This window comes from Trichosurus vulpecula (assembly GCF_011100635.1).
Source record: "Trichosurus vulpecula isolate mTriVul1 chromosome X unlocalized genomic scaffold, mTriVul1.pri SUPER_X_unloc_1, whole genome shotgun sequence".
Taxonomy (NCBI): Eukaryota; Metazoa; Chordata; class Mammalia; order Diprotodontia; family Phalangeridae; genus Trichosurus; species Trichosurus vulpecula.
Window position 1 is genome coordinate 2,626,703 of NW_023494377.1, and position 26,241 is coordinate 2,652,943.

Below are 26,241 nucleotides of genomic sequence, written 5' to 3' on the forward strand. Positions count from 1 at the left end.
CCCAGTGCGCGGTGGCAGCGGGAGCGGGAGCGGCAACAGCAGCAGCAGCAGCAGCACCATCACCATCACCAGCAGTAGCAGCAGAAGCAGAAGCAGCGGCGGCGGCGGCTCCGGCTCGAGCTCCGGCGGCTCGGGCTCCGGTTCGGGCTCGGACTCCGGTTCGGGCTCCGGCTCCGGTTCGGGCTCCGGCTCCGGTTCCGGTTCCTCTTTGGGTAGCAGCGGCAGCTGCGGCGGCGGGGACATTGGCAGCGGGGGCAGCAGAAGCAGAGGCATCGGCGGCATGTGGAGGGGCGCAGAGGACGGCGCCCGCTGCTGCTCCCCCGATCGTGGGGACCCGGGCCTAACGCAGCTGCTGCAAGCGGCTGGAGACGATGTCCGCAAATGCGGTTACCTGCGGAAGCAGAAGCACGGGCACAAGCGCTACTTCGTGCTGCGAACGGCCAGCCGCCTGGCCCCGGCGCGCCTAGAGTACTACGAGAGCGAGAAGAAGTTCCGCAGCAGCCTCCGCGCCGCGGCCGCCGCCGCCGCCGCCGCCGCCGCGGCTGGCTCCTCGGCGGGCGCCTCCGCGGGCGCGCCCCCCGCCGTGCCTCCCAAGCGCGTTATCCCCCTGTACCAGTGCTTCACGGTGAGCCGCCGAGCCGATGCCAAGCACCGCCACCTCATCGCCCTTTACACCAAGGACGACTACTTCGCCATGGTGGCCGAGAATGAGCAGGAGCAGGAGAGCTGGTACCAAGCGCTGAGTCTGCTGATGGGCCAGAGCAAGACGCGCACCGGCACCGGGGACGGCGAAGACGGCGGCACCAGCGGCGGCGACGGAGCAGCCACCGATGAGGGGGGTGCCGCCGGCGGCGGCGGTGCCGGAGCCGCGGTAGGTGAGGAGGAAGACGAGGAGGGAGCCTTCAAAGAGGTGTGGCAGGTGCAGGTGAAACCCAAGGGGCTGGGCCAGAGCAAGAACCTGAGCGGCATCTATCGCCTTTGCCTGTCCAGCAAGGAGGTGCACCTGGTGCGCCTGAACGCAGAGGTGCCCAGCGTGCAGCTGCAGCTGCTCAGCATCCGCCGATGTGGCCACTCCGAGCACTTCTTCTTTCTCGAGGTGGGCAGGTCTTCATCCATCGGCCCCGGGGAGATCTGGATGCAGGTGGACGACTCCGTGGTGGCTCAGCATATGCACGAGACCTTCCTGGAAACCATGAAAGCCCTCAAGGCCTTTGTCGACTTCAGGCCCCGGAGCAAGAGCCAGTCGTCCTGCACCAACCCCATCTCTTTCCTCTCCACCAGGAGGCACCTGGGCTACCTGCAGCCCTGCCTGGGTATGTCCCGCAGGTCCCGCACCGACAGTATGGCCAGCACCCCGCCCTCCTGCAAGGGCAACACCTACCGATTCCGTACGTCCAGCGAGGGTGAAGGCACCATGGACAGACCCTTCAGAACGGTCACCGGAAGCCTGGTGCAGCTGAACCGTGGCCGAATGAACATGGCCCGACCCGAAGGTGGCAGGTACGTTCGTGCTGCGTTCAATGCTTGCTGTCATGCTCGCTCTGCCTCCCTGCCAGTGTCTCCCTTTCCCTCCGGGACCAGCCCAGCCCCAGATACCCTGGCCAGGCCTTCGAGCTCTATGTGTGGGTCCCCGGGTGATGGAAGCTTTGTCTCCTCTGATGAATACGGATGCAACCCTGGAGACATGAGGTATTTCCGAATGAGAAGTAATACCCCGGATTCCCTGGGAAACGCACCACCCATTCGAGAAGAGCACTGTTTCAATGAGTACATGGCAATGAATAAACAGCGCGCAAATGAAAGTGCCAGTGGTGATCATATGGAAGCTGAAAAGTACTTCAAGAAAAGAACTTTTTCCCTGCCTAAGCCAGCAGCTTTAGTAACCATGCAGCAAAAAACAACACAAACTACTCCTTTCGATGAAGATTCTGCTGGAAACTCCAGGCTGTTATATCCTTCTGAGTCGGCACGGTCAAGAGAGACCCCCAAACTGGAGAATGGGTCCAATCGGAACCAAAGCAGAAACAAAGCTGAGGATGAAGGCTACATGCCTATGATGCCAGGAGTTGCGGCTTCTCTCAAAAGCAACAGTGATTACTTGCCAATGGCTCCTAAAAGTGCTTCTGCCTCAAAACACAGCAGTTCTTGGTCATCCTCTCAAAAGGACTCTCGAGGGTACATGATGATGTTCCCAAGAGCTAGCCTGTCACCTGGCCGAAATTCTCGTGGAGGGTTCACTTCTAAGGGAGCAAGTAATAAAGATGATGATAATGAATACATGGATATGTCCCCCGGGAATCCTATAGCTCCAAAGCAGTCCCATGAGGCAAATTCTCTTCACCCTCCCTCTTTCTCCAAAAGTCTGAGTTCACTTTTCTCTCTGCCAAAAAGTTTCCGGACAATCACAGAGCAGAGTGACGACAGTGACTACGTGCCGATGGCCTCGCCTGGAAGACTCTTAAGCACCGTCTCCGAAAATGTCCCAAGGGCTAACAATGAAGCCTTGCCACCTAAGGACATTTCTAAAGCTCCAGCTTTAAAAGCTTCAGACGGCGGATTCCCACAGAGGAGGGCTGCAAGACCTACCAAACTTCCTCTTGGCACAAGAGGAAGCAGTATTCCAAGAATATATGAGCGTGCCATCGAAGGGGACAGCCCTGGTGAGTACATCAACATTGACTTTAGCAGAAAAGCAAGCAATACACCATATTCCCTCTCTGCCGAATGCTCCCCATCTTCATTCGGCTCGAGCAGTGACCACACACATTCACCTTTTTCTGATTACATGAGTTTTCCTATTGATGTTAACTCACCAAAAGCTGCAAAGGAGCTAGCCAATTCCCTAACAATTTCAGGTTCCAATCTCCCTCGAAACCAGCTAACTGTGGACTGTGCTAGACGACCACTTGGTGCTGCTGCCCGAATTAGTACCCCAACTAATGCGGATGACGATTACACCGAGATGACTTTCAACCCAGCAGTAACAACAACCGTGCCTTTTGCTGCCCAAAGCAACGAGCCTGTCAAAATTGATAGCCCTTCTTCTGCTGTAAATCGCCTTCGTATTGCCGACACATCTCCTGAGGGCAGCACTTTCTCCCTTCCTGATTTCAGCCCTGAACCACCAGTTGTACCGAGGGTGGTCAGAGCTGACCCACAAAGCAGAAGACGCCACAGTTCTGAAACTTTCACTCCTGCAGGAGCGGTGGCCCCTCCTTCATCTCTCTTTTCTGATAGCAGAAGGCAGAGTTCTGCATCCTATGACAGCATCTGGTTCAAATCCGGCGAAGGTGCTTCTGGTTCTGAGGAGATGAAGATGTCCAGGGTCACTTCAGCTGGCTTTCAGAATGGCTTAAACTACATCGCCCTGAATCTACGTGATGCTGCTGCTACAAGTGAGGCCAGCTCAGCTGCTCCCAATTCTCAGCACAATGGTGCTTCAGCCTTGGACAGTGGCACTTACGTCAGCATCGACTTCTCCAAAGGTGATATCTTCAAGTGTACTTCTGCGAAAAAAGGTTTGTGACTTTAAATTATTTTTTTTCTGAGTGGTCATAGTAGTATTTGGCAATTTTATTATTGACTTTATATGAGAGTAGAGGTTATTTAGCTAGCCTGTCTCTGAAATATTTGGGGTATGTGAGCTATCCTGGTGATTTTTGCCATTAAAGAGAAGGTTGAATTCAGGTTTGATTATTCATTTACCAGCTTGTAATCTTTATTACAATTTCTATTTTAACTTAAAATAATACTAGAATACGAAGGCCTAGATTCTCTATACGATTGTACCTTATTTTAAGTAGCTAAAACTCAGGATCATGTTTTCTTGCATCTTCTTATTATTAAGTGCAATAAAAAAATCACAGTTTTAGAAACTTTTTTCGGTTTTAAAATGCTAAATTCTGTGTTTTTCTATTGATCTTGATGTTTCAGTTATTTGTAGGGATTTAATAAGGCTTAATGTCATTGAGCAGTAATCAGCTGTGTATTTAGCACAGCGTCTGGCACGTGGTAGGCGGTTAAGAAATGTTGCTTGCTTGATTAATGATTTTGGGTGGCTAACTTCCCATTTGAAAGATTCACGATGACAAGTGATTGTTCTATTTTCTCCTGTGGCGTATAAATACAGTAAAATCCTAATTATTGTCATTGGGAGAGGAGGAAATGTGGGTAATCAGGTAATCAATTTTATTTTTCTGCTGTGGAATGTGTTGTTTTTTTTTTTATATACAGGACAGGGAGTCAGAAGGCCTGAGGGGCTTTTGTTTTATTTTTTTCTTTTACAATTCTTTCTTTGCCAATATTTAGTGGTGTGATTTTGGGGAAGTGACACAAGTACTCTGTGCCTCAGTTGCCTCATCTGTAAAAGTGGTGATTCCCCCCCCCAGCTCAGATATGTGGATCAAATGAGATGTGAATGCTATTTGAAAAGGTAAAACAGTATAAACCTTATATGTAAGTGGTCTTATGATTAAGTATACAGAAGGGTCATCTGGGAAATAGCTTCAAACAAAATAATGAAGCTACAGTGGGAAGATCTTACTCAGGTTTTCCAGTTTTCCCATCTTGCCCTCCTAGCTCAGCACACTCCGTGTTTGCTGGCAATAGATTACTCTTCTCCCAGGCATCAGTCTATGAACTGTTCTCTTTGGCTCATCCTGCAAGAGGAAAGATAGTTAAGGGTTTAGATTTCAAAAGGCTTCCCTGCAGGCTGCATGTAAAGTAAATAGAAGGGAGTAGGAGATGTTGAGACCGTCAATAGAGCAGAGAAGGCAGTGTCAAACTTGAAAGCCTGACTTGCCAGTGGATCAATGTGGATAATTGGAAAAGGGCTTGTGTTCTCTTCGTGTTAGAACATCACAATCTGTCACTTAATAGGTGATATGATAGGCATATACACATACACATATATACATACACACATACACAAATACATATGTGGCTTTAAGGTTTATAAAGCACTATACATAAATTATCTCATTTATTCCTCACAATAACTCTTTGAGGTAGCTACTCAAGGTAAGATCACTTAGTACTAAAGGCATCTTAGAGATTATTTAGTCTAACCACTTCATCCTACAGATGTGGAAACTGAGGCCCAGACAGGTAATGATTTGCCCAACCCTGAAAGGCCACTATTTGAATCCAGGTCCTCTGACCCTAATCAAATGCTCTTTCCACTAGACCATTCTGCATTATTTTCCCCATTTTAAAGATAAGAAGACTGAGAAATTTTAAGGAGCTTGCCTTGGGTCACTCGGCTAGTGTCAGGTAGGATTGGAGCCAAAGTCTCTCCTGACCCCGTCTGGCACTCTTTGTACTATGCCACATTATCGAGATGTGATTTTTCAAGTAGCTTTCATTCTCTTGCTTTCTCTCGTTTACAAAATTTTCTAAGGAGGGGGAATGGATGGAATCCAGCAGTTTTTATAACAGAAAGCCCCTTTGCTTATGGTTTTAGCTTTGTTTGACTTGTGGTATGATCTTGTGATTAGTACTGTTTGGTCAGGTAGAACATGTCAGGTCCTGAGGACATGTACCTCTTTTTTTTAGGTGCATCTAGCACGGGTGCTTTCCCCCTACACATATAATTTAAGGAAACTAGTATATACAAAGCAGATGTATGAAACCAGATCAATTAAAGGGTGATACTTATCATGGCAAAATGATCTCTAGTAAACCAAAGGATTTGGGGCAGGGCTTCTCAGGTAGATTTTAAATGCTTTTGATTTGAACACAATTTCTTGAGAACTCAGCTTTTGTAAACAGCAAGAGAGTTGTTGTCAAGAGACAATTTGAAGATCTCTGCAATTCCAGTGGTATACCACTGGATTTCTCACTGAAACACTTGTGGAAGGATTTCATATTTAAATCTTCCTGTTCCCTACCAGTGCTCTGACATCCCCAGGTTCACCTGTTGAGGAAAAGGTCATTTAGTATAAGTTTGGAGGCAATGTCTACTAACTCTTGCTTGCAGATTTTTTTTTCTCTTTTAATGAAATGCATTTTTCCGACTGAGAAAAATCTGAACTCAGTCATCAGAGGATAAAATGAGGAGGCTCACAATTGTACTCATATTGAAGCTTCAACAGATTTCATAAAATCACAGAATCTGAGTTGGAAGGAACCTTAGAGGCCATCTAGTCCAGCTTGTATTTGAAGTAGTCCTTCTAAATGATACCCACCAAGTGGTCATCTGGCCTTGGCTAGAACAAACACCTCTATTGACGGGAGACCTCCTGTCTCAGTGGTGAATGGAAAAACTGAGCCCCAACTATGGAGTCAGTAGATGTGGGTTGAAACCCCACCTCTGATGTTTACTACCTGTGTGATCTTGGGCAAGTCATGTCACCTCCCTGGGACTCAGCTTCCTCATCTGTAAAGCAACAGGGTGGATCTAGCTGTCCTCTGAGATTCCTTACAGTCCTAGATTTAGGATCCTTTGTTCTCTCAAGGCAGGCCTTTTCATTTGGGGATACATCTAGGTGATAGGTTGGGTTTTTTTCTTTCCCTTCTATCAAGCTTAAATTTGCCTCTTTTCAGCTTCAATGCATTTTTCCCAGTTCTCCCCTCTAAGGTGAAGCAAAACAAGTCTAATTGTTTTCCATATTGAAGACAGCTATCAGTTTTCTCAACTGAGCCTCATATTGCATAGATTGAAAGCCTTTTACTCCTCTAGTTGTCTTCTTATGCACCAGTTTATCAATATCCTTCCTAAAATGTGGTACCCAAAACTAAACGGTATGCGGTCTAGCCAGGGTGGAGTATAGAACAACACTCATTTGTCCAGATCTGGACACTATTCCTCTGTAATGCAGTTCAAATTTGCATTAGCTCTCTGTGTTGCCATAGCTGGCCACACCTTTTTATACTTTTGAGGTTGAATTTTTTTTTTGTAATCCAAATGCCTTTATCTAAATTAAATGGCATCTTCTAAAATTCACAAGATTTACAAGATCTGTAGATTGTGTTTCATGCAAAAGTGATTGGTTTTGATGAAGTGAATGCAAACCCATGTTTTCCAGAGGTACCTTGTAGTTCAAATGTATAGCATTAATACTCTCTCGGGGTGCAGAGGTGACTCTGGCTTGGTAGAAGGTATTCCAGTGGAGAACAAGGTCTGGCAAGTTCTGGTTTGTTGGAAAGTGACAGATGTTTGTTTGGTGACAGGCTAGATGTCTGTCAAAGGATTTGCCTAGACAGTGTCAGAGGTGCATCACTCTAAGTTGGCCTCAGGGTAGTGAAATTTTCAGGTGTCAGAGCCCAGGAAGGCTATTTATCAAAGTGCAGAGGGGTTACAATTTGCTTCAGTGGAGGGACCACTACACCAACAAAAGCCTGGAGCCATCCAAGTACATAGCACTTTAACAAAGTTTCTCCATAGATAAGAGGCGCAAGTGTTACCCCCTATTTTATAGATGAGAAAACTTGAAATATAGAAAGGTTAGGTGACTTGCCTAGCTAGTAAATCATTATAGCTGAGATTCAGCCCCAGGTCTCCTAATGCCCCAAGTCCAGCATTCTGCGCACAATGCCACAGGATTGGGGGTGGGGGGAGATTTGATGCATGAAATTATTTCAGATTTTTGTGCAAATGAATGTGATAACTATGTTGATTGTATAAATTGTAAATGTAGTGATACACTGGTTGAAAGTGAGCTTTAAAAAGCATTTTTATTATCAGAGAATCCAAGTGAAAACATTCTTAATTACTGTCTTTAGGTGAAGAGTATTAAAGATCTCAGGCAGCAAAAATACAGAATCATTTTTCACTCAGCTTCTTTCTCTCAGGCTTCCTGGCCATTTACAATGGCACCAGAATTGTGTTCTCATTTGCTATATAACCTTAGGCCAGTCCCTTCCCCTCTCCCTGGGTCTAAGGGCCCTCAATGAAAAGACTGGACTAGCCGACCTCCCCGCTCCCTTCCATCTCTAACTAAACCTACAAGAAGAAAGGAAGAAAAAAACCCAAACTATAGCTATTACATTAAGCCAAGAAAAATCTTGGTGTTAAGTATGTCAAATGTTCATTTTGATTTCTTTCTCTAGGATATTTAACCTAAACCTGAACTAAAATTCTCTCATAGCCAAAGTCACACTTTCTAATCTGTTTCATATATGTCAAATGGATACCTAAGTATTTTAAATTGTTTTACAATTTAAATGTTTATAATGTTTATAATGTTTATAATCAGGACCTCAAAAGGCAAAGCGTTGTGTGTGAAGTATCGAGACTGATGTTCTTGGGTGGCTGATGGAAATAAGCCTCGTTGCTTTATAGTCAATTATTTAAAAATCACTCCTCACAGCCTTCTTAAAATGTATGCATATTAAAAAATAAAATGTATACATATTAAAAAATAAAATGTATGCATATTAAAACTTCCAATATATTTGGAAGATCTTCATGGAGGATTTATGGAAGGAAAGGGACAAACCTCCTGGATACGGTTTCACTGGTAGAAGTACTACCCACCTTAGTGAGATCCCGGATCCATCAAAGCCTGAATGAATAATTATCTTTATTTCTTCAAGCCGGCTAAAGAGAGACCTAGAAATATTATCTGTCCTTAATTTTTAAAACAAAATTTAAATTAAATGATCCAAAAGCATTTATTATCTTGAATAGTCTTTTTAACATCTAAAACAAGTAGATTGCAGCTCAAGCACTTGGAAAAATTTCATTTCTAATATGGTTATCTGTACTGTTGAACCCTCTATTCTTGTGCTTCTAATGTTCTGAAATGATATAGAACTAGTAGTTTCAAACAATGTGGAATAGAAAATTCCTCTGCATTTTCCTTCCACATCAGAGGATGATGAAGAGAAGTTATTCCTCTTATGAAGGGCAAGGGAACTGATTAGATGAGACAGTAGTGTTTATGATAGGTCTTCATATATTCCAATGGATCTCTAATCTCATTAATTTGGGTATTCCTTCCCACAGTGCAGATCATAATTCATCCATGCCTAGCTGTTCTATGCAATGCCAAATCCTTCCCTAAGTTCTCAGTGGATCCACCCAACATGTTGGGGGCCTTCTTCATTTTCTCTTGACATAGCAAGGATACTAAAGGAATATACAGATTTTCCATTGATTACCTCTTGCCATGTAAAGAGCCCATCTCTTTTTTAAAATCACACATTTCTTTGAAATCCTTGTTTGTGAGGTGCTGCAACCTGTTCACATTTATCAACTGCCTTTTGGGGTCATTTTTCCCCATCCTTCTTCATGAGATTTACAAACAAATTGCTGTTAGCTGCCGTAGAACTCTCCTTTGCAAATAAGTCAAATGTTTGCAGACTAAGGCAGTTTTTCCGTTATTTTGTACTCTTCATTACGGCAACAAGTTTTATCAGCTAAACCTCTGTATATCATTGTGATCAACCTCAATGCCCCTTACTCCATTCCTCTCCCATTTTTTTCATCAATAGCTTATTTAAATAGGTCAGGATAGAGTTGCTTCAATTGAGTGGTGTGTCTTTTTCTCATTTTTATTTTTCTAGCTTTGTTTTAATTTTTATCTTTGCTTTAACAAGCCAGTAGTCTGACTTTTCACCGACAGCTGATTCAGTGATGACTCTCACATAGGTAACAAGGTACTTCCTGTCTATTAAATACAATCAATTTCTTTTGTGTGTATGTGTGATTCAGTGCCCACCATTTTCTGATTCTTTTTCATGAAAAAAAGCATTTATGAGGTATAGATGTGAGACTTGTGTCATCTATGAGCCTTTGGTCATTCGCATTACTTCCTCCTGAACCTTATTTCCATCATGTCCCGTCCCCCACCCCCACCCCCCGACCCCGCACCAAGTCTTTGTATTGGAGGGGGAAAACAAGATCTCTAAAATCAACATTTTAGCCAATAAAATATCAGACATAAAGTGGCATTATTTAGTATTGGATTTAAAAAGTGGTTCATTACATTGTCCTGGCTAATGAAATTTTGTACAGGTCAAATCCTGATATAGCAGAGTATAATGGCAGTGTCAAAGTGCTTTCTCCGTGCTAGATTTATTCACTAGAAATACCAATACGACAAAAGTCTCACTGTAGCAAAGATTCTAAACTCAAATTGATAGCCTATTCATTTCAGACTATAGTCCACAAAACAAAATAATTTTGACAATCTCTTTATTGTGAGATATTTGAGTTTCAGCCATTTTTAAAAGAGTACTTCACCTTTTTAAGAGTACTTATAGTAAAATCCGTGTGTTAATAATTGTTCCAGGGGAAAGATTTGAGCCAGTCCCACCCCCCACAAAAAAGACATTTATTTTGTAGCAAGAATATATATATATATACACACACATATATACATATATATATATATACACACACACACACACACATATATATATAGTCCCTGACAAGTGTTTGAAAATTTTCATGGTCAGCCATTGTAAAACATTCACTTCAACATCAGGATCCGATGCTAGTTGATTCTCCCAAATGCCAGGCGTTGGAGCACTGACACTCCCTGCCTGGTCCATGAACACCTTGTTGCCTGAAGGAGCGGTTTCCTCTGAGGAAGCTTCTTCAGGAAGATCCTTGGAGCATGGACTGTGTGCCCTCACTCAAGGCATCTTTCAAGGTGCTTTTGTGCCAAATTAGGAGGATCCTGAGGAGCGCTGGCATGCAGATGGATGTTCCCCAGTTTGTGGGGGCTGTGGGAGACCCACAGCCTCTCAGGTATCATTAGATACCAGCTACGGGTGAAGAGACATTCAGTAACCTAAATCCCCTTCCATTTTTTTTGAGGCTGTATAAATAAAGGAATCATACGCTGCTCCTAGAAGCTGGGAGTCACTCTCATTTGCCCAGGGATCTTTGTCTAGTTGGACTTCCCTGTGTTGCTATAGTGATAAGGGCAGACATTTAGTGCTTTAAGGTTTGCAGAATGCTTTACATTTTTTATTTGATCCTCACAACAATGCCGTGAGGTAGGCACTACAAGGTATCACCACTATTTCTCAGATAAAGAAATGGAGCCTTAGGCAGGTTAAATGGATTGTCCATGGTCATGTAGCTAGTATCAAAATCAGCATTCGAACCCAGGACCTGACTCAGAGCCTAGCACTCATTCCACTACTGCACCACCCTGACAGGTTAAGACTGGGCAGCGAGGCTTTCACAGCCTTCCTCAAGTGTCCCAAGGACAGAACCGATAGCTATGTCTTCTGTATAAAATTTCCCACCTCCTTGAAGCAACCAACATTTGTTTTAACAGAAGTGCTCTAGAACTGTTGGCAGAGATCTGCAGAGATTCTCCTACTGGGTTCCATTGCCCAAAAGGAAGATGGGGGTGGGATGGGGTGGGGGAAGAGGGTTGAGAAAAGCCCCCAGCAAAACTCATTATAGTAACCATGACCCTCCTGGGAAGAAGCAAGAATCACATGAAGACCACGGCTTAGTGGCTGCTGTTACATTGTTGATTTCAATCCTGCCATCCAGGCAACTGAAAATGTTTTTTTTATAATGGAAAAGGACCTGGTGGAGGGGGCAAGGGAAACAGTACTGTACTTCATTCATAGCAACATGTTTCACTCCAGAAAGATTGCTTGAGAACTGTTACCACAGTTAGGTTTTTAGTTGTAGCAAAAGGATTTGACCTATAGAGGAATGGAGAACTCTAAAGCTAGCTTGTGGAAGAGGTCTCTCATTTTCCTCTCTGCTCAGTGTGGCTAATTGGGTCCGTCTAGAGACTTTCAAGAAGAAAGCGTGTAAAATGGAAGTCAGTAGGCTATAGTAAACACGGATGTCCATAACTCAAGTCACTTTGTCCCCAATTATTTTAGCCAAGTTTTCAAAGCCTATTATCACAAGTGCTTGGTTCACTAATATTCCTTGCTGGGTTTTGAGACATCACACTGCAGGTACTGTGAAGGAAACATGCCTCTCTCCTACCTTTTGGTTTTATCTAGTCTGGTAGTCTACGACTACCTAGTCTAGTCTTTCTAGTCTAGACTGTATAGTCTATCGAGTCTGCGACAGGTAGAAGGAATAAAGGGGTAGAACTATGGACTCTGCCACTATTTTGAAAAACAGATTTGCTTTTGACGGGCAGGCAAGTAGATTTTATATATTTTGAAAATTAAAACCTGCCCTTTTTAGACATAATAGTTTAGCATGAAACTGCCGTTTGGTGCTTTTGTATACCATAAGACCATATAAAACTAACACCAATTTTATTGGCAGTTTTGGAAAACATTTTGTACAGTACTCGAAAGCCGTGGTAAGAATTATTCAAATATATGTTGCTATACTCCTTGGTGATTAGGGTCACTTCAGAACTGAAACTCACTTGGACTTGGGGGAAAAGTATGATTTTTCTTACCCTTTCCATAGTATTGAAATGAGTGAGTTAGAGAAAATTCAGTTTTGACCAGTAACATTTTATTAGGCTGTCAAAATACATTTGATCAGATTATCAGGATAATGTATGTTCCCTAGAAATGTAAATGTTCTTCAGTAATTCTGCATAGATTGTGTATGATTCCATTACTCATCTTCCTTTTGAAACATAAAAGGAGCACTTTAGCAATTAGGACTTTAGAAGTTTTTTATGTGTCGACAGACATATAAACTAAGCTAGATTATAAACTCCAGCTGTAGATCAATGGTCTCTTTAGAGGCTATGGTTCAACTTATGGCTTCTAAAGAGTGTAAAACTAAGAACACTGGGTTAGAAGCTATAGATTGGGACCCAACAGAAAGAAACACTTCCAATTAAAAACTGCCCAGAAGTGGCTTGGGTTGCCTCAAAATGTCCAGATTAATCCTGTTGAGGAAATCTTTAAACAGAGACTAGATGTTGTAGGGGGTAACTAGATGGCGCTGTAATGGAGAGAGTGTGGGACCTGGAGTCTGGGAGACCAGAGTTCAAATCCATCCTGAGACCCTTACTAGCTGTGTGACCCTGGGCAAGTCACTTAACTCTATTTGCCTCAGTTTCCTCATCTGTAAAATGAGCTGGAGAAGGAAATGGCAAAGCACTCCAGTATCTTTGCCAAGAAAAACCCAAATGGGGTCATGAAGAGTTGGACACCACTGAAAAACAACAAAAGATTGTAGAGGTAATTCCAGCCTAGGTGTGACTTGATCTACATTACCTCTGGTGTGTCTTCCATCTTCACGATCTTTTATAGGAACATGCCAATAAATTGCTTTGGGTATCTTTTACTGGACAAAGATGTCTGGAAAGGGACCAGTGGTTTCCTAACTTACCTCAGATAGAAAGGCAGACATGTTATAACAGGTCTCCTCCCTGTTCCCCAGACACGGCATGGTGGTTCCTATTTCTCTGTCTGTTCCTTGCCCAGAACCTGCTTCCCATTCTTCTCTCTCTACCTACAGCGTCCCCTGTCCGAGTCATAGCTCAAATCCCGTCTCTTCCATGAAACATTTCCTAATTGCTCCTGCCAAAACTCATCTCCCCCTTCTCTGAATTCCTATAATGCTTATTTTCTGTACCACATAGTTTAGGGCATAATTATATTCTGCTTGGTGGCAATAGTGTTATTCACAGATGTTGATTTTTCCTGTTTATTTTTCCAATTAGATTCGTAATTGTGTAGACATTAGGTAGTCAAATGATAATTGTTTATATTCTTCATAGCCTGCTATAGCACAATACAATAATCGTGACCATGATGATTATAATGATAATAGCTAATATTTCACGTTTGCCAAGCACTTTTACATGTGTTATCTCCTTTGGTCCTCACAGCTCTATGAGGTAAGTGCTACTGCTATCCCCATTTTACAGAGGAAAAAACTGATGCAAGGACAAGTTCAATAACTTGCCTTGGGGCCACGCAGCTAGCAAGTCTCTGAGGAAGGATTCAAACTTGGGTAGTCCTGAGTCCCAAGTTCCACATTCCATCCACTAGACCATCTGGGTGATGATAGCTCACTATTATATAGTGCTTTGCACTTAATAAAATATTTTCCTTGCAACAACCAGGTGAAATAGGAGGAACATTTGTTTTCCTCATTTTTCCAAATGAGGAAACCGAGGCTTGTAGATTTTAAATGTGTTGTCCAAGATTCTGTGGATAGTAAGCAAGCTGAAGTTCAAACCTGGATCTTCTGGCTTCGTACACAGTGTTATTTCTATTGTGCTGTGATGCTATTCGTATTTACATGGTAAGTGTTAATTAATTGTTTGTTGAACGGATGAACAAAAGATGACTGAAGACAGTCTGAAACTAGCCAAGTCGCTAATTACTACATCTAAGATGGGAACAGTGCATGAGGTAGGCCAGGGTTTGAGCATGTTACAACTATTTTGGGTACTGGATTATTTCCATTTTGTTTTGGGGTTTTTAATTGATTTAGAATATATCACTGTTATTCATACTCTAAGAACTATCCCTTGTTATTTTCCTTGATGTTTTAAAATATTACTTTACAAGGTGTGCCAAATTCATGTTATATCCAAGGGCCAACTTTGTATACTGGAAGTTGGGGCAGAAAATTGAGATTCTTTCATGAGATGAGAGAACCTGGCTCTGGGAAACCCCAAGGCCCAGTGGGAAGAGGAGTGAATTTGAAACCAGAGAACCTAAGTTCCATTCCCGGGTCTGCAACTTACTACCTGTGTGACCCTGGGTAAGTCCCTTTACCTCTTTAGGCCTCAGTATCCTCAGTTACAAAATGAGGGGCATGGGCTAAATGAACTTTAATGTCCCTTCTAGCTCTCGATCTATGATCCTAGAAGACTTAGAGAGCAACAGATTAAAGATCTCCTTTTTGAAATGTGAGCGCAGAAATGACAAGGGCAAGCTGATGCTGCTTGAGCTTTACTAATAGGATAAGGTAGAGACTGTGCCCAGTTCATCATTTATGAGAATTCCCCTTGCTAATGCCTGGAAGCAAATTTTCTGCAAAGAAAGTTACCTAAAACAGTAGCGTTAAGCTCAGATAGAAACAGGGGCCATTAATCCATACAAAAGGATCCACTTGGGCCCCGTATTGACTTTGTTTTCAAATTCAGGGTTATTTATGTTTTATCATATTTTGATTTATTTTGTTAAACAGTCCCCAGTGACATTTTCATCAGGTTCTGGCCTGCTGGGCAGTGTCTGTGTGGCATCCATGTTTAAAACCTCTGGCTTAAAGCACTGAGGAGCTAAGTGACTTGCCCAGGGTCATGTAGCCAATATATGTCAGGGGCAGGACTTGAACCCAGGTCTGCATGGCTTCGAAGCCAGCTTTCTAGCCATTATGCCACACTACCTCTAGCATTACTGCTAGAAACATATCAATATCTTATGGTCCCCATACCTTCGGAGAAAGGAGACTTTTAGGTCCTCAGTAGCTTTGTCTGTACCTGCTGGAGGAGTAACACTACCGTTCCTCTTTGAATGCTCAGGGTCCCCAGAATCCTCCAGTGGCTTCTTCTTGCCTCTAGGATAAAATATAAACCACTCTGTTGTAACATTTAAAGCCCTCCACAGCCTGGTCCCAGACTTGCTTCCCATAACTCCCTTTCACGTCACTCCCCTTTATATACTCCTCGGCTTTCTAGCCAAGCTCTCTAGCTTATGTCACATTCTACCATCATGCCTTGATACAGGCTGTCCTCCCTGTTTGCAGAGTTCCCCCTCCTCACATCCATCTCCATTCATTTCTCTGTATTTTGTATTAACTTCTCTGTGTACATTTCTCCTCCCCCCCCCAACATAACAGAATCTATATGCCAGTGCCTGACATATAGTAGCCACTTAATACATGTCTTTCAAATTTAATAGAAATAGTTCCTTGGCTATTTGTCCAAATGTGTGGACATCCCTCGTTATCCACGATAAAACTGTAGTTAATCCAGAGGTCATTCATTCCAGAGTCTAATGCCAATCTATTGTTTTTACAGCAAATTTATATTTCCTATACACTAATACAGGGTTTTGACTTGTGGTCTCCCCTGCTACTCATTATGGCCTGTTTGAAAGCCACAGGGCTACCTCATGCCCCAACCAAATCACTGAATGTGTGCTGAGAGGCGGAGGAAAGCTGACATGGTTGAAACATTTTCTCTGTATGATCAATAAAGCAATCTGTGCACAGATAACCAAGAGTTGACTGTGTTCATCACAGCTTAAGATTGAATTATAGCTAATGTCTGCAGTGAGTTAAAGTAATGAATTGTTTCTGTTTGCTTTCTCGTCTTAAAGCTAATTATTTAAGTAATGGCTTCTATCATCTTCAGAGCTCTTATTACGGGAAAGTATATTTCCTGGCCTTGGATGGCCAGTGGAAATGAATGCTTTGTTCAACGCAAGCATATATGAGCAATGATTTCTCTCCTTGATCCACCTTCATTGTAGACATTATCCAGGGTTCATTATTAGTGGCCTACATATCCTTAGTCGTCTTTTTGTTCCCATTTTCAAAATTACATAAAAGCCAGCCCTTTCCAACAACAAAGAAGAATATAGTAGGTTGTTAGTATTCAAGATCAGAAGAGAATAATTGTTGTATATCTCTGGTTCTGGTTATATATCCCTGCTTGCAAGGGGCTAGATATTAAGGGAATAGACATGGCCTCTGAGCACATTGAGAGTCGCAAACCTCATCCATGTTTCTTTAGAGATTCTTTTTCTTAGCTGGTCAATGGACTGCTATCCAACTTACCCCTCCCTCCACCAGCAGGCTATGCCAGACCTCATCTGGGAGTACCCAAAGGGACCTAAGCTCTGATTCCCTTTCTCAACTAGATATGGAATCTCCTCTCTACTGTGACTCTGAGACCTACTACCCCATTCCTAATGATTGTGAGCTGCCTCTGTGGATCACATACCTTGATATATCCTAAGGACTTTCAGGTCATGCCATCAACCCTACAGTTGCATCCTGATGACCTCTGGGCCTTTCCATCAGCCCTGCTACCAAACTACTTCCTCAATTAGAGAGCAAGCCTCCTTGAGAATAGGGAATGTCTTCTTTTTCTATTTGTATCCCCAGTGCTTAACACATATTAAGCACTCAACAAATAATTGTGATTCATTCTTAAATAGAGTTAGTACTTTGGTGGGGGAGGTCAGAGCAGAAGGAAACCACACCTGTAATTTCTTTCATATAAGGAATCCTTTCTATCATTATAGGTTGGCACTTGTTCTGCAACTTATAATTCTATAGAGTTGTCTGGGGTTTTTATAGGGTCACATGGCAAGTATGTGTTGGAGATGGGATTCAAACCCAGGTCTTCCTGACTCTAAGGATGTTGTCTCTATCCATTCTGCCATGCTTCCTCCCGTGTTAGCTTCCAATATATCTTGGATGTCAGACTTTTATCAGGGATTTGATGCCAAGATTTTTCTCAAGTTTCTCTTCTTACCCTATCCACATTGATTTTTTGGTCATACAAAACATTTTTACTTTTGTGCAACCCAAATTATCTATTTTTTCCTTTTAGGGCTGCCTCTATCTCTTGTTTGGTTAGGAACCATCCTTCTGTTCTTGCTCTTTTGGTCTTCCAAATGAATTTTGTTATTTTGTCTAATTCTATATAGTTCTATAAAATAAACCCCATGGTAATGTGATTGGCAGAGCACTAAATGTGTGAAGTAAGTCAGGAAATGTTGTCATTTTTATTATATTAGTGTGGCCCACGCATGAGCAATAAATGTTGTTCCAATTATATCTTCCTTTATTTTGGTAAAGAGGGTTTTGTAATTGCATATATGTGTTGAGTTTGTCTTGGTAGACTGACTCCTAGATATTTTATGCATTTTATAGTTAGAGTGGAATTTCTCTTTCTATTATTTTCTCTTGGGTATTATTGTCATATACAAATGCTGACAATTTTTGTGGATTTATTTTGTATCCTGCTACTCTACTGAAGCAATTAATTATCTTAATTAGTTTATTTGATGATTCTCTGGGGTTTTCTAAGTAAAGCATCATGTCATCAGTAAATAAGGATAATTTCACCACTTTTTCCAACAGTCATAAATTATATCACTTAATGTACTACTGTTTCTGACATGTATGATTTAATAGAACTTTGTATTCCCTCTGTCCAGTAGTTCACTGTAACTTTTTCAGAGTATTAATAGGATGCTGCTATTTATTTCTAGTTCCCAAACAGCTTTGGGTATCAGTATCTGCCCTGGAAAGGTATACGGGCTTTGGATAAGGAAATTGGTAGGCCTTGAATTCTAATCCCATTTTGTTTTGTTTTTTTAGGAGATGATAACCTGGTATACTTTTGACTCCAAGATATATGCTTCTGTTTCTCAGTATAGGTTTTTACTGATGATTACTTAATTAGCTTGATTTTGAGTTAATCCTGTTGAGTAATTGCCAATGAATTGTACTGATAACAGACTGACTTCTAAACAAAATCAATAAGCCGACAGAGGCTCATCACCCATAGGTAGGCTGGCCACTTGGTGATAGCTCGCATTTATAACACACATTCAGATTTTCAAAGAGATTTGCATCTTCATCTCATTTGGTCCTGACAGCACTGTGAGGTAGGTACTGAATATTTTTGGCAATGGCAACCCATGAGATAAAGAATGATATGCAAAATAATTTTAAAGAAAGATATAGGGGGAATAAAGTACATTGTTTCATTTGAAGATTTCTTGGCAGAAGGTGCATCTCAAAATTTAATAGAGGCATGTTTATGATTTGTGCTAAAGTGCCCTGGTGGAACTGTCTTCTTGGTCCACCCTACAAACTGCTAGGGGTACTTTAGTCATGTGTAGCTTTATTAGCATATTAAAAATGAACATTCAGGTTTATAGCATTATACAAATGGAAATAGAAAAGTTAATTTCTTTTTTTTTGAGAAGTACATTTAGTGGAGAGGAATAGGGAGAGTTCAGACACAGAAATTCATTGAGAAACTATCCAAAAAGCTGTTCCCCCATTAGAGAGAGTGGGGCTATTGTTTAAGGGACCTTTGATTAATTGGAAAAATTGAGTTACAGAGTAATGAGAAAAATCAGGAAGGCAACAAGTTTTAACATATCAACAGCCAATGGAAATTATAAACTAAAAATATACATGTTTTCTAATCCATGCTGGCCACACGTACACAAGCCACTGCCCTGTAGTTTTGGTGGACTTTCTCCCTCTTTATTTTAGGAGAAAAATACCCTTCTTCTTCTTTGACTTAATTAAGATTTGATAATAGCACAGTGGTGCCTCCTACAAATTTCTCTATAACGTAGTAGTTAGGAATACAAATTGCCTGATAAATTTTTTTTTCCATATGATTTTTAAAAATTCTTCATTTTTCTCTCATTGCTCAACTTTTAAATTGATGTTCTCAATGCTAGACTCACTGGGAAATAAGTTTGATGTTGAGTTTTAGATGGTAAGATCATGAAAATTCAAACATTTAAAGTATTATAAGTGGTTTGAGTACATATTTAGAATATCTCTTCAAGGTCGAGATTCACTAGTAACTGAACCAGGTTCTTACATGACTGCTTCCTGACCCGTGCCTCATACCCAGTTAATATGTGTCCAGAGTCGAGTACATTCAGGTCATGTTAACATTTCAGAGGTAGACGCTAGATTGACCAAAGGGTTGAATCCTGGCCTTCTTCCACGTGTAAATTAGGTGTTGTCTTCCTGATGGTCCAATAACAGTTTAATACATGTATATATATATATATATATATATATATATATATATATATATATATATATATGCATGCAGTTATATCTAGTTCTATAAATTTTAAATGATGCCCTCTCAGAGACATTTGGTATGGGTAAATCAAGACTGATAAAGACACTGCTGCCAAGCCTAGGCCCACTTCTGCCTGCCTCTGATTCTACTGCTAATACTCGGAGAATCACTGCTACCATAGAGGTAAGTCATGCTCCCCAGTTTATAAATCTCAACTTTCTTCCTGGTGTGGAAAAAGTTATATATTAACATATACACATTACATACGTTCTAGCCTTAATCATTGCTTTTACGCGTGCGCACACACGCACACACACACACGCACACACACACGCACATACACGCACACGAAAAGCCTCAGATGTATTTCATTGAGGAAAAATTGTCCATCCAGATGTAAGCATATCTTATAAAATCATATTTGAAATATATATATAACTTCTTTGTGGGATATCCACTACAAAGTTGTGATCTTAGGCTGGCTTCTCTTCCTCCCTCCACCCCCAACCCACCCTCCAAAAGCAGCTAAGCAGCCTCTCCTCCACTGTGTCTTGGAGTGTGCTCAAGGAATGCGAACTCATTTTAATATTGGCCAAAGCAAAGCAGGATTAGAAAGGCAAACGTGCTGCCAAAAAAACCCGTACTGCATTTCAAAAGCAAATTGAAATTATTTTTGGATTATCCCATTTTAAATTATCTGTACCATTGCTCCCCTCTATTAGCATGGCCAATCAAGAGTCGACTAGTGTATTTCATAATATAAATTTGAAATCACAGTATAATTTGACATTTGAGTCAGTTAATAAGCATTCACTTAGGGCCTACTTTGCGCATAGTGCCGTACTAGGTGATGGCAGAAAGTGGAGCTACAAAAGGTCAGGCCTGTACCTCTAGAGGATCACAGAATTTCAGAGCTAAAAGGGAACTCTGGAACCAAAGAGGCCAGTCCACTCCCACCTCCCTCCCCCAAATACCCATTACATTCTACCTGATCCAACCTCTGTTTGAAGATCTCCAAGGAGGAACTCACTCCCTGCCTCCCAGGGCAGTCCATTCCACTCTAATGGCCAAGAACAGAGGTTCTCAAAGTGTAGTCCAGGGACCCCAGGGGTCCTTGAGATCCTTTCAGAGGGTCTCCAAGGTCAAAACTTTTAATAATAATACTTAGGGGTTTTAATTTCTAATACAGTAAATGTCACATAAACAATAGCTCTTCAGGGGGTCCTCACTAATTATTTTAAGAGTGTAAAGGGGTCTTGAGACCAAAAAGCTTGAGAACTGCTGATTAATAAGTTTTTTTTCCTAACATCAAGCCCAGATTTGTCTCTTTGAAATTTTCACCAGTTGGTTTGGGTTCTGCCTTCCGGGGCCAAACAATGAGGTGAATCCCTCCCGAACGTGAAATCCCTTCAAATGCTTAATAGCCATCATGTTCCCCATGAGCCTTTTGTCCTCCAGGCTAAATATTCCTAGTTCTTTCCCCCAGTCCTTATGTGGCAAGGGCTCCAGCCCCTTCACCATTCTGGTTTTTGTCCTCTGGGTATTATCCACATTGTCACTATCCTTCTTAAAACGTGGTATTCAGAATGAACACAGATGTAAGCTGACCAGGATGAATGGAGAGAGAGATGATGTCCGTAGTCATGGGTGCTATCCATATCTTAATTCATCCCAGGATCCCACTATCTTTTTTAGGCTGCTATATTACATTGTTGATTTATTGTTGAGTTTGCAGTCCGGTAAGACCCTTTAGATCTTTTTCAGACAAACTGCTATCTAACCATGCCTCCCCATGCTCTGTCTGTTAAACATAAAATAGTAACACCTTTCACGTTGCATAGGTTATTCCATAAAGAAGTGAGCTTGGAAAAGCCACATTTCAACATGTCTTCCAATCACTACAATCCACTAAACAACTGAAAACATCGCATCCAGCATGGTTGCTAAACCACTGATGTTTCGTGAATCAGTGGGCTAAGCATAGAGCCCTTGGGCATTCCACTAGAGACTTCCTACCAAGTTCCAGCTGCTAAAATCTATGGCCCACCTCCCCCCCCCCCGCCCCCCACCATGGCCTTGTATTTCTTTACAAATATAGGCCGACTGTTTGAAGAAAGGAATTCTTTACATGTTAACAATTGTCTTTGTCTTTGTGATACAGATGACCAAGAACGTCCTGTCTAATTACAAATTAAAGAAATTTAGTAGCATACCATGTCACTTAAAAATGCCCTCTAAGCAATCTCCATGGGAGAGGCGGGATGATACAGGAGAAAGCACTGACTTGGCAGCTGTGAGATTGGATTCTCGTTCCGCTGCTGCTCTGGCACCTCAGGGTAGCCACCTCCCCCCTGGAGGCCCCATTTTCCTTGTCTGTCAAATGAGGGTGTCGGGCTAGTGGACCCCTTCACACCCCTTCCAGCTTTAGCATTCCATGTTGAAAAATTCCACTGTGCCCTTTAAGGAGCATCTTGCCTTTGTTGGTTCACAGTCCACGGGCATTTAATTCCCATCTCTGAGACAGAGGTTAGTCAAGTGAGCAATCAATCCATGGGATCTTTGCATACTGATGAAAACCATGCTTCCATTGTACTAATTCCAACTGAAGAGTTCTCCCTGCCACATGAAGCTTCATTATTTAAGCAGCCACCCTGGTTACCATTTCATCAGTTCAGTAGAATGTCCCGATTGGAAGAATCACATTGAGATGTGGCTATTCCAGCTGACTTATTTATGAAATAACCTATGCAGTGCAAAAGATGGTCCTGCCTCCTTTAAAGGCATGTACTTAACACTCAGAACAGAACACAGTAAGGGGTCAATATTGATGGATTTGCTTCCACTAATAGAATGGGCATCGGGAGGCTTTTGACTGCATTTTACTCCCATCCCAGTGGAAATAGGGATGTAGGGACTTTTCCTGGTTTGGGAATCTGGAGAGGGGGATTTCTTTCTCTAGCCTCTTCCTTTCTTTCTCTTTCTTCCCTTCTCTCTCTTTCTTTCACTCTCTTATCTTTCTTTTCTTCCTTTTGTTTTGGCTCAACTAGTAAGGAAGCCAAGAAGGCCACAACAGCAACTGAAGTATATGTAGTATGAGACCTCCCGTGTGTAAGTCTGGCATTCATTAAATTGGTTAATGCAGAACTGTGTCAAATAAGCATTTACAAAATGAAGTTGACCTGTATGGTGAAAAGGGTATTAATTGGAAGTTTATACACTGGGTTGAGGTAGAAAAATCCCCTGGAGAATCTTTGTTTAGAGTTCAACAAATGAGTTGCTGGCTAGCAACAAAACCACAAATAATCAAACTTTGTGTAGATTCCTGTGACTAAAAACCCAAACAAACATTAAGAATAGTAAATGTCAGGCCTGGCGTTACAGTGATGTAGTAGGGCATATAGCTTCATTTTGTCAACATATGACATAGCATAGGCCATGCTGCCTTCAAATGAGCTTTGGCTTATGGTCAGGACTCTCCCTTCGATTCTGCAGAGTCCTTTCCCTCTGATCCGGGCTGAGAAGTTTATCCTATTTCATTTAAGATTCTTAAACCATGTTGAAATTCATATTTTTCCTGAACTCTTAAGCAGCTCAATTGAAAACAGAGATGCTTGGGTATTTTTTAAGCTGTCTGTTAAATGAACTCCAAAAGGAAGGACAGCTTTCTTATTCCCATTTGAGCCTACTTGTTTTATTGTTTTATTATTTGTGTTATTTTGCCAAAAAAAAGCAGGCTGCAGTCTATTCATTATTCAGGCCCAAAGGTGAGATGTTAGTTGGAGCAAATAGGGTTGCATTCATGTAGCTCTAATAAACTGCATTCCCTATAACTCAAATATTTGATATATACATATAAAATATGTATATATTTGATTTATATATATATATTTAATAATATAGTTACATTTGCCAGATCTTTACCAAAAGTCCGTTTATAACTTAGCCTCCCCTTTATACTCAGTTGGTGTTTTGTTTTGATCATCCTTCTGTCCGTTTGTTAAGGGCTTACTATGTGCAAAGCACCATGTTCTGAATCATCAAAGCAGGTGTTCTGGTAGTAGCTTTCACCCCTGTTCCAATCCTAGCTAACCTGAGGTCAGAGAAAGGCCGGCCAGTGAGAGAAAGATGTAGAAATATGTATTCTGTGTTTGCTTTAAAAATAAACTTGCCTTTGGCCAGCAGTCAAATGGATTTTAGAAACTTTAAAAATCAAAACCTATCTTTTGACATTAAAAACCTAGTTAAAATTAGATTGATGAAGTTTGGTACATTTTTTAAGCTGTAAGACTATGTAAAAATAACTCGGACATTTTATTGGCAGTACTCGAAATCTTTTTCGTACGGGATTGGAAGCCTCTGCTGATCATTGAAGGATAATAGAATGTCTTGCGCTGAGGTAGTCAGGATCACTTAGAAGTGAAATTCACTGGGACTTAAGTGAAATGGGAGAAATTTGTACTCTTCTTTTTGGAATGATGAAATTGCATTATATAGCACTCAAATTTGATCAAAATTATCTTTGATAGACTACCCTTTTTATTGATGAAATTGCCCAGATAATATGTCTTCCCAAGAAACTTAAGTGCTCTCGAGTAATTCTTCGTTGATTGTGAAGCTTCAGGTTATTTCTGTCCATCATTCATCTCCCTTTTGAAAACTAGGATGAGCACTTCAATAAGAATTCTAGAAATTCTTTTCTATATAGATAACACAAACTAGATTATGAACTCCTATTTTTAGTCAACCCCCTTTTATGTGCTCTGAGAAGGAAGTAGCTACTTGTTCTCCAAGGAGGTACAGAAGCTGCCAGATACGGGATCATTCAGGAAGGGTTAGAGGGAGACTCATGGTAGTTGAGGAACTCCCTGCTCTGCAGGGTTGAGGCACCTAGTCATTGCCTGGAAAATAGCAATAGAGAGAGGTCTGTTGTCTTCCTGGAGCACATAAGACATAACAGAGACCCTCCCAAAACCGATTAAAAATATGATTACTACTTCTGGTGATTTGTGTGGGCACAAATAATCCTGCCAGAAGAAACCTAGAAGGAATTGCTAAATATTATAAAGTTTGGGGCAAGAAACTGAAGACTGCAGAGACAAGGTTGTATCTTCTTCCGTGTTGCCCATTGGAGATAAGAGATGAAAAAGAGGAAAGATTGATTTAGGAAGAGACCACCCAACTAAAAAGGTCATGTCTAGGAAAGCAACTTGGTTTATTGAGCCATACATTTAAATATAGGGATGACAGACTCCCAAACAAGGATGACTAAGACCTTACAAAGACTGATAAGAATGGTTTTTCCCAAGTGTCTTGTAAATCTAATCAAATCAAGACTAGAGAGGGAGAACCCCGCCCCCATCTCCCCCATCTCCCCCTCCCTCCCCTTCCCCCTCCTTCCCTCTCCCTTCCTCTCCCCCTCCCTCCCCTTCCCCCTCCTTCCCTCTCCCTCCCTCTCCCTCCCCCTCCCTTCCCCTCCCTCTCCTCCTCTCTCCCCCCTCTCTCCTCCCTCCCCCCTCCCCCCCCCTCTCTCTGTGTCTCTCTCTGTCTCTCTCTCTCCTCTGTCTCCTCTCTCTCCCCTCCCTCTTTTCTAGTCTTTTCTCCCCCCCCATTTTTGAGTGACTAGTTCTGTGGAAGTGTTTCCACTTCTGCCATTTAATTCCAGCACCATTTCCTTTGGGCAGCCTTCCCTGAGCTGGTAGTCATTGGTACTTTTTTCTTTTCTTTCACACTTGTATATTATTCTGTACTAATCATCCATGTGTGTATCATCTCCCACTCTAGACTGTGAACTCTGTGAGGGCCAGAGCTCTCTTAGTTAAATTTTATACCTTGCCCAGCACATTGCCCTGCATAAAATAGGTCTTAAATAAATGTTTCCTCAATTGTGACCTCATCACATACTGTCTTGTATTTTAATTATTGCTTATTCCCCACTACTGCCCCCAAAATAGATTCCAAATTCTAGGGCAGGTCTTATGGCATTACCTTCCAAATGGGTCTCCACCGTGCCTTGCATATAGTAGCCATCATTGTTTATTGAATGAATAAATGGCACTGTGAATTCTTAGAGCTTTGAATCAGAATAAAAATGAAAAGTGTTGCAAACCAGAGTGATTGTGGCATCTTGTTAACATTAAATTCCACTAAAAATGTCCAGCTGTTAGGGTTTTTAAAATTCTTTGGCACTACTTTTTATGGCAGCAAAGAAATAAAAACCAAGTGGATGCCCATTAGTTGAGAAATAGCAGAATACACTGCAGCATATAAATATAATGGGACATCAAAGTACAGTAAGAAAAGAAAAGAAAAATATGCAAAAGAGAAACATGGGAAGTTTTGTATGAACTGATACAAAGTGAAGTAAGCAGGACCAAAACAGTGGACACATTGACTTCAGTAATCTAAAGGGAAAGACCATTTGAAGCTTTACTTTGAGTAATTATAATAACAAACCTTGAGCCTAGAGAGCTTATGATGAAACCCACCTCTCCTCCACCAGCACGGGCAGGCAAGAGGTTACAGGAGCAGATGGGCCTGTCAATTGTTTGTGCTTCACCATTAACCTTTGTTATCAGGGAGAGTTCAA

At 41.7% G+C, this 26,241-nt stretch overlaps 1 protein-coding gene across 1 annotated transcript in view; it reads left to right on the plus strand.

The window, feature by feature from the left end:
• Positions 1 to 280: 280 nt before the first annotated feature.
• The window catches only part of IRS4 (insulin receptor substrate 4), a 32,630-nt gene continuing 6,669 nt past the window's right edge, over positions 281 to 26,241 (plus strand). The window contains exons 1-2 of the mRNA XM_036740420.1: positions 281 to 770; positions 867 to 3,518. Of these exons, the coding sequence (XP_036596315.1) occupies positions 281 to 770; positions 867 to 3,518 (3,142 nt within the window). The remainder of the gene's footprint in view (positions 771 to 866; positions 3,519 to 26,241) is intronic.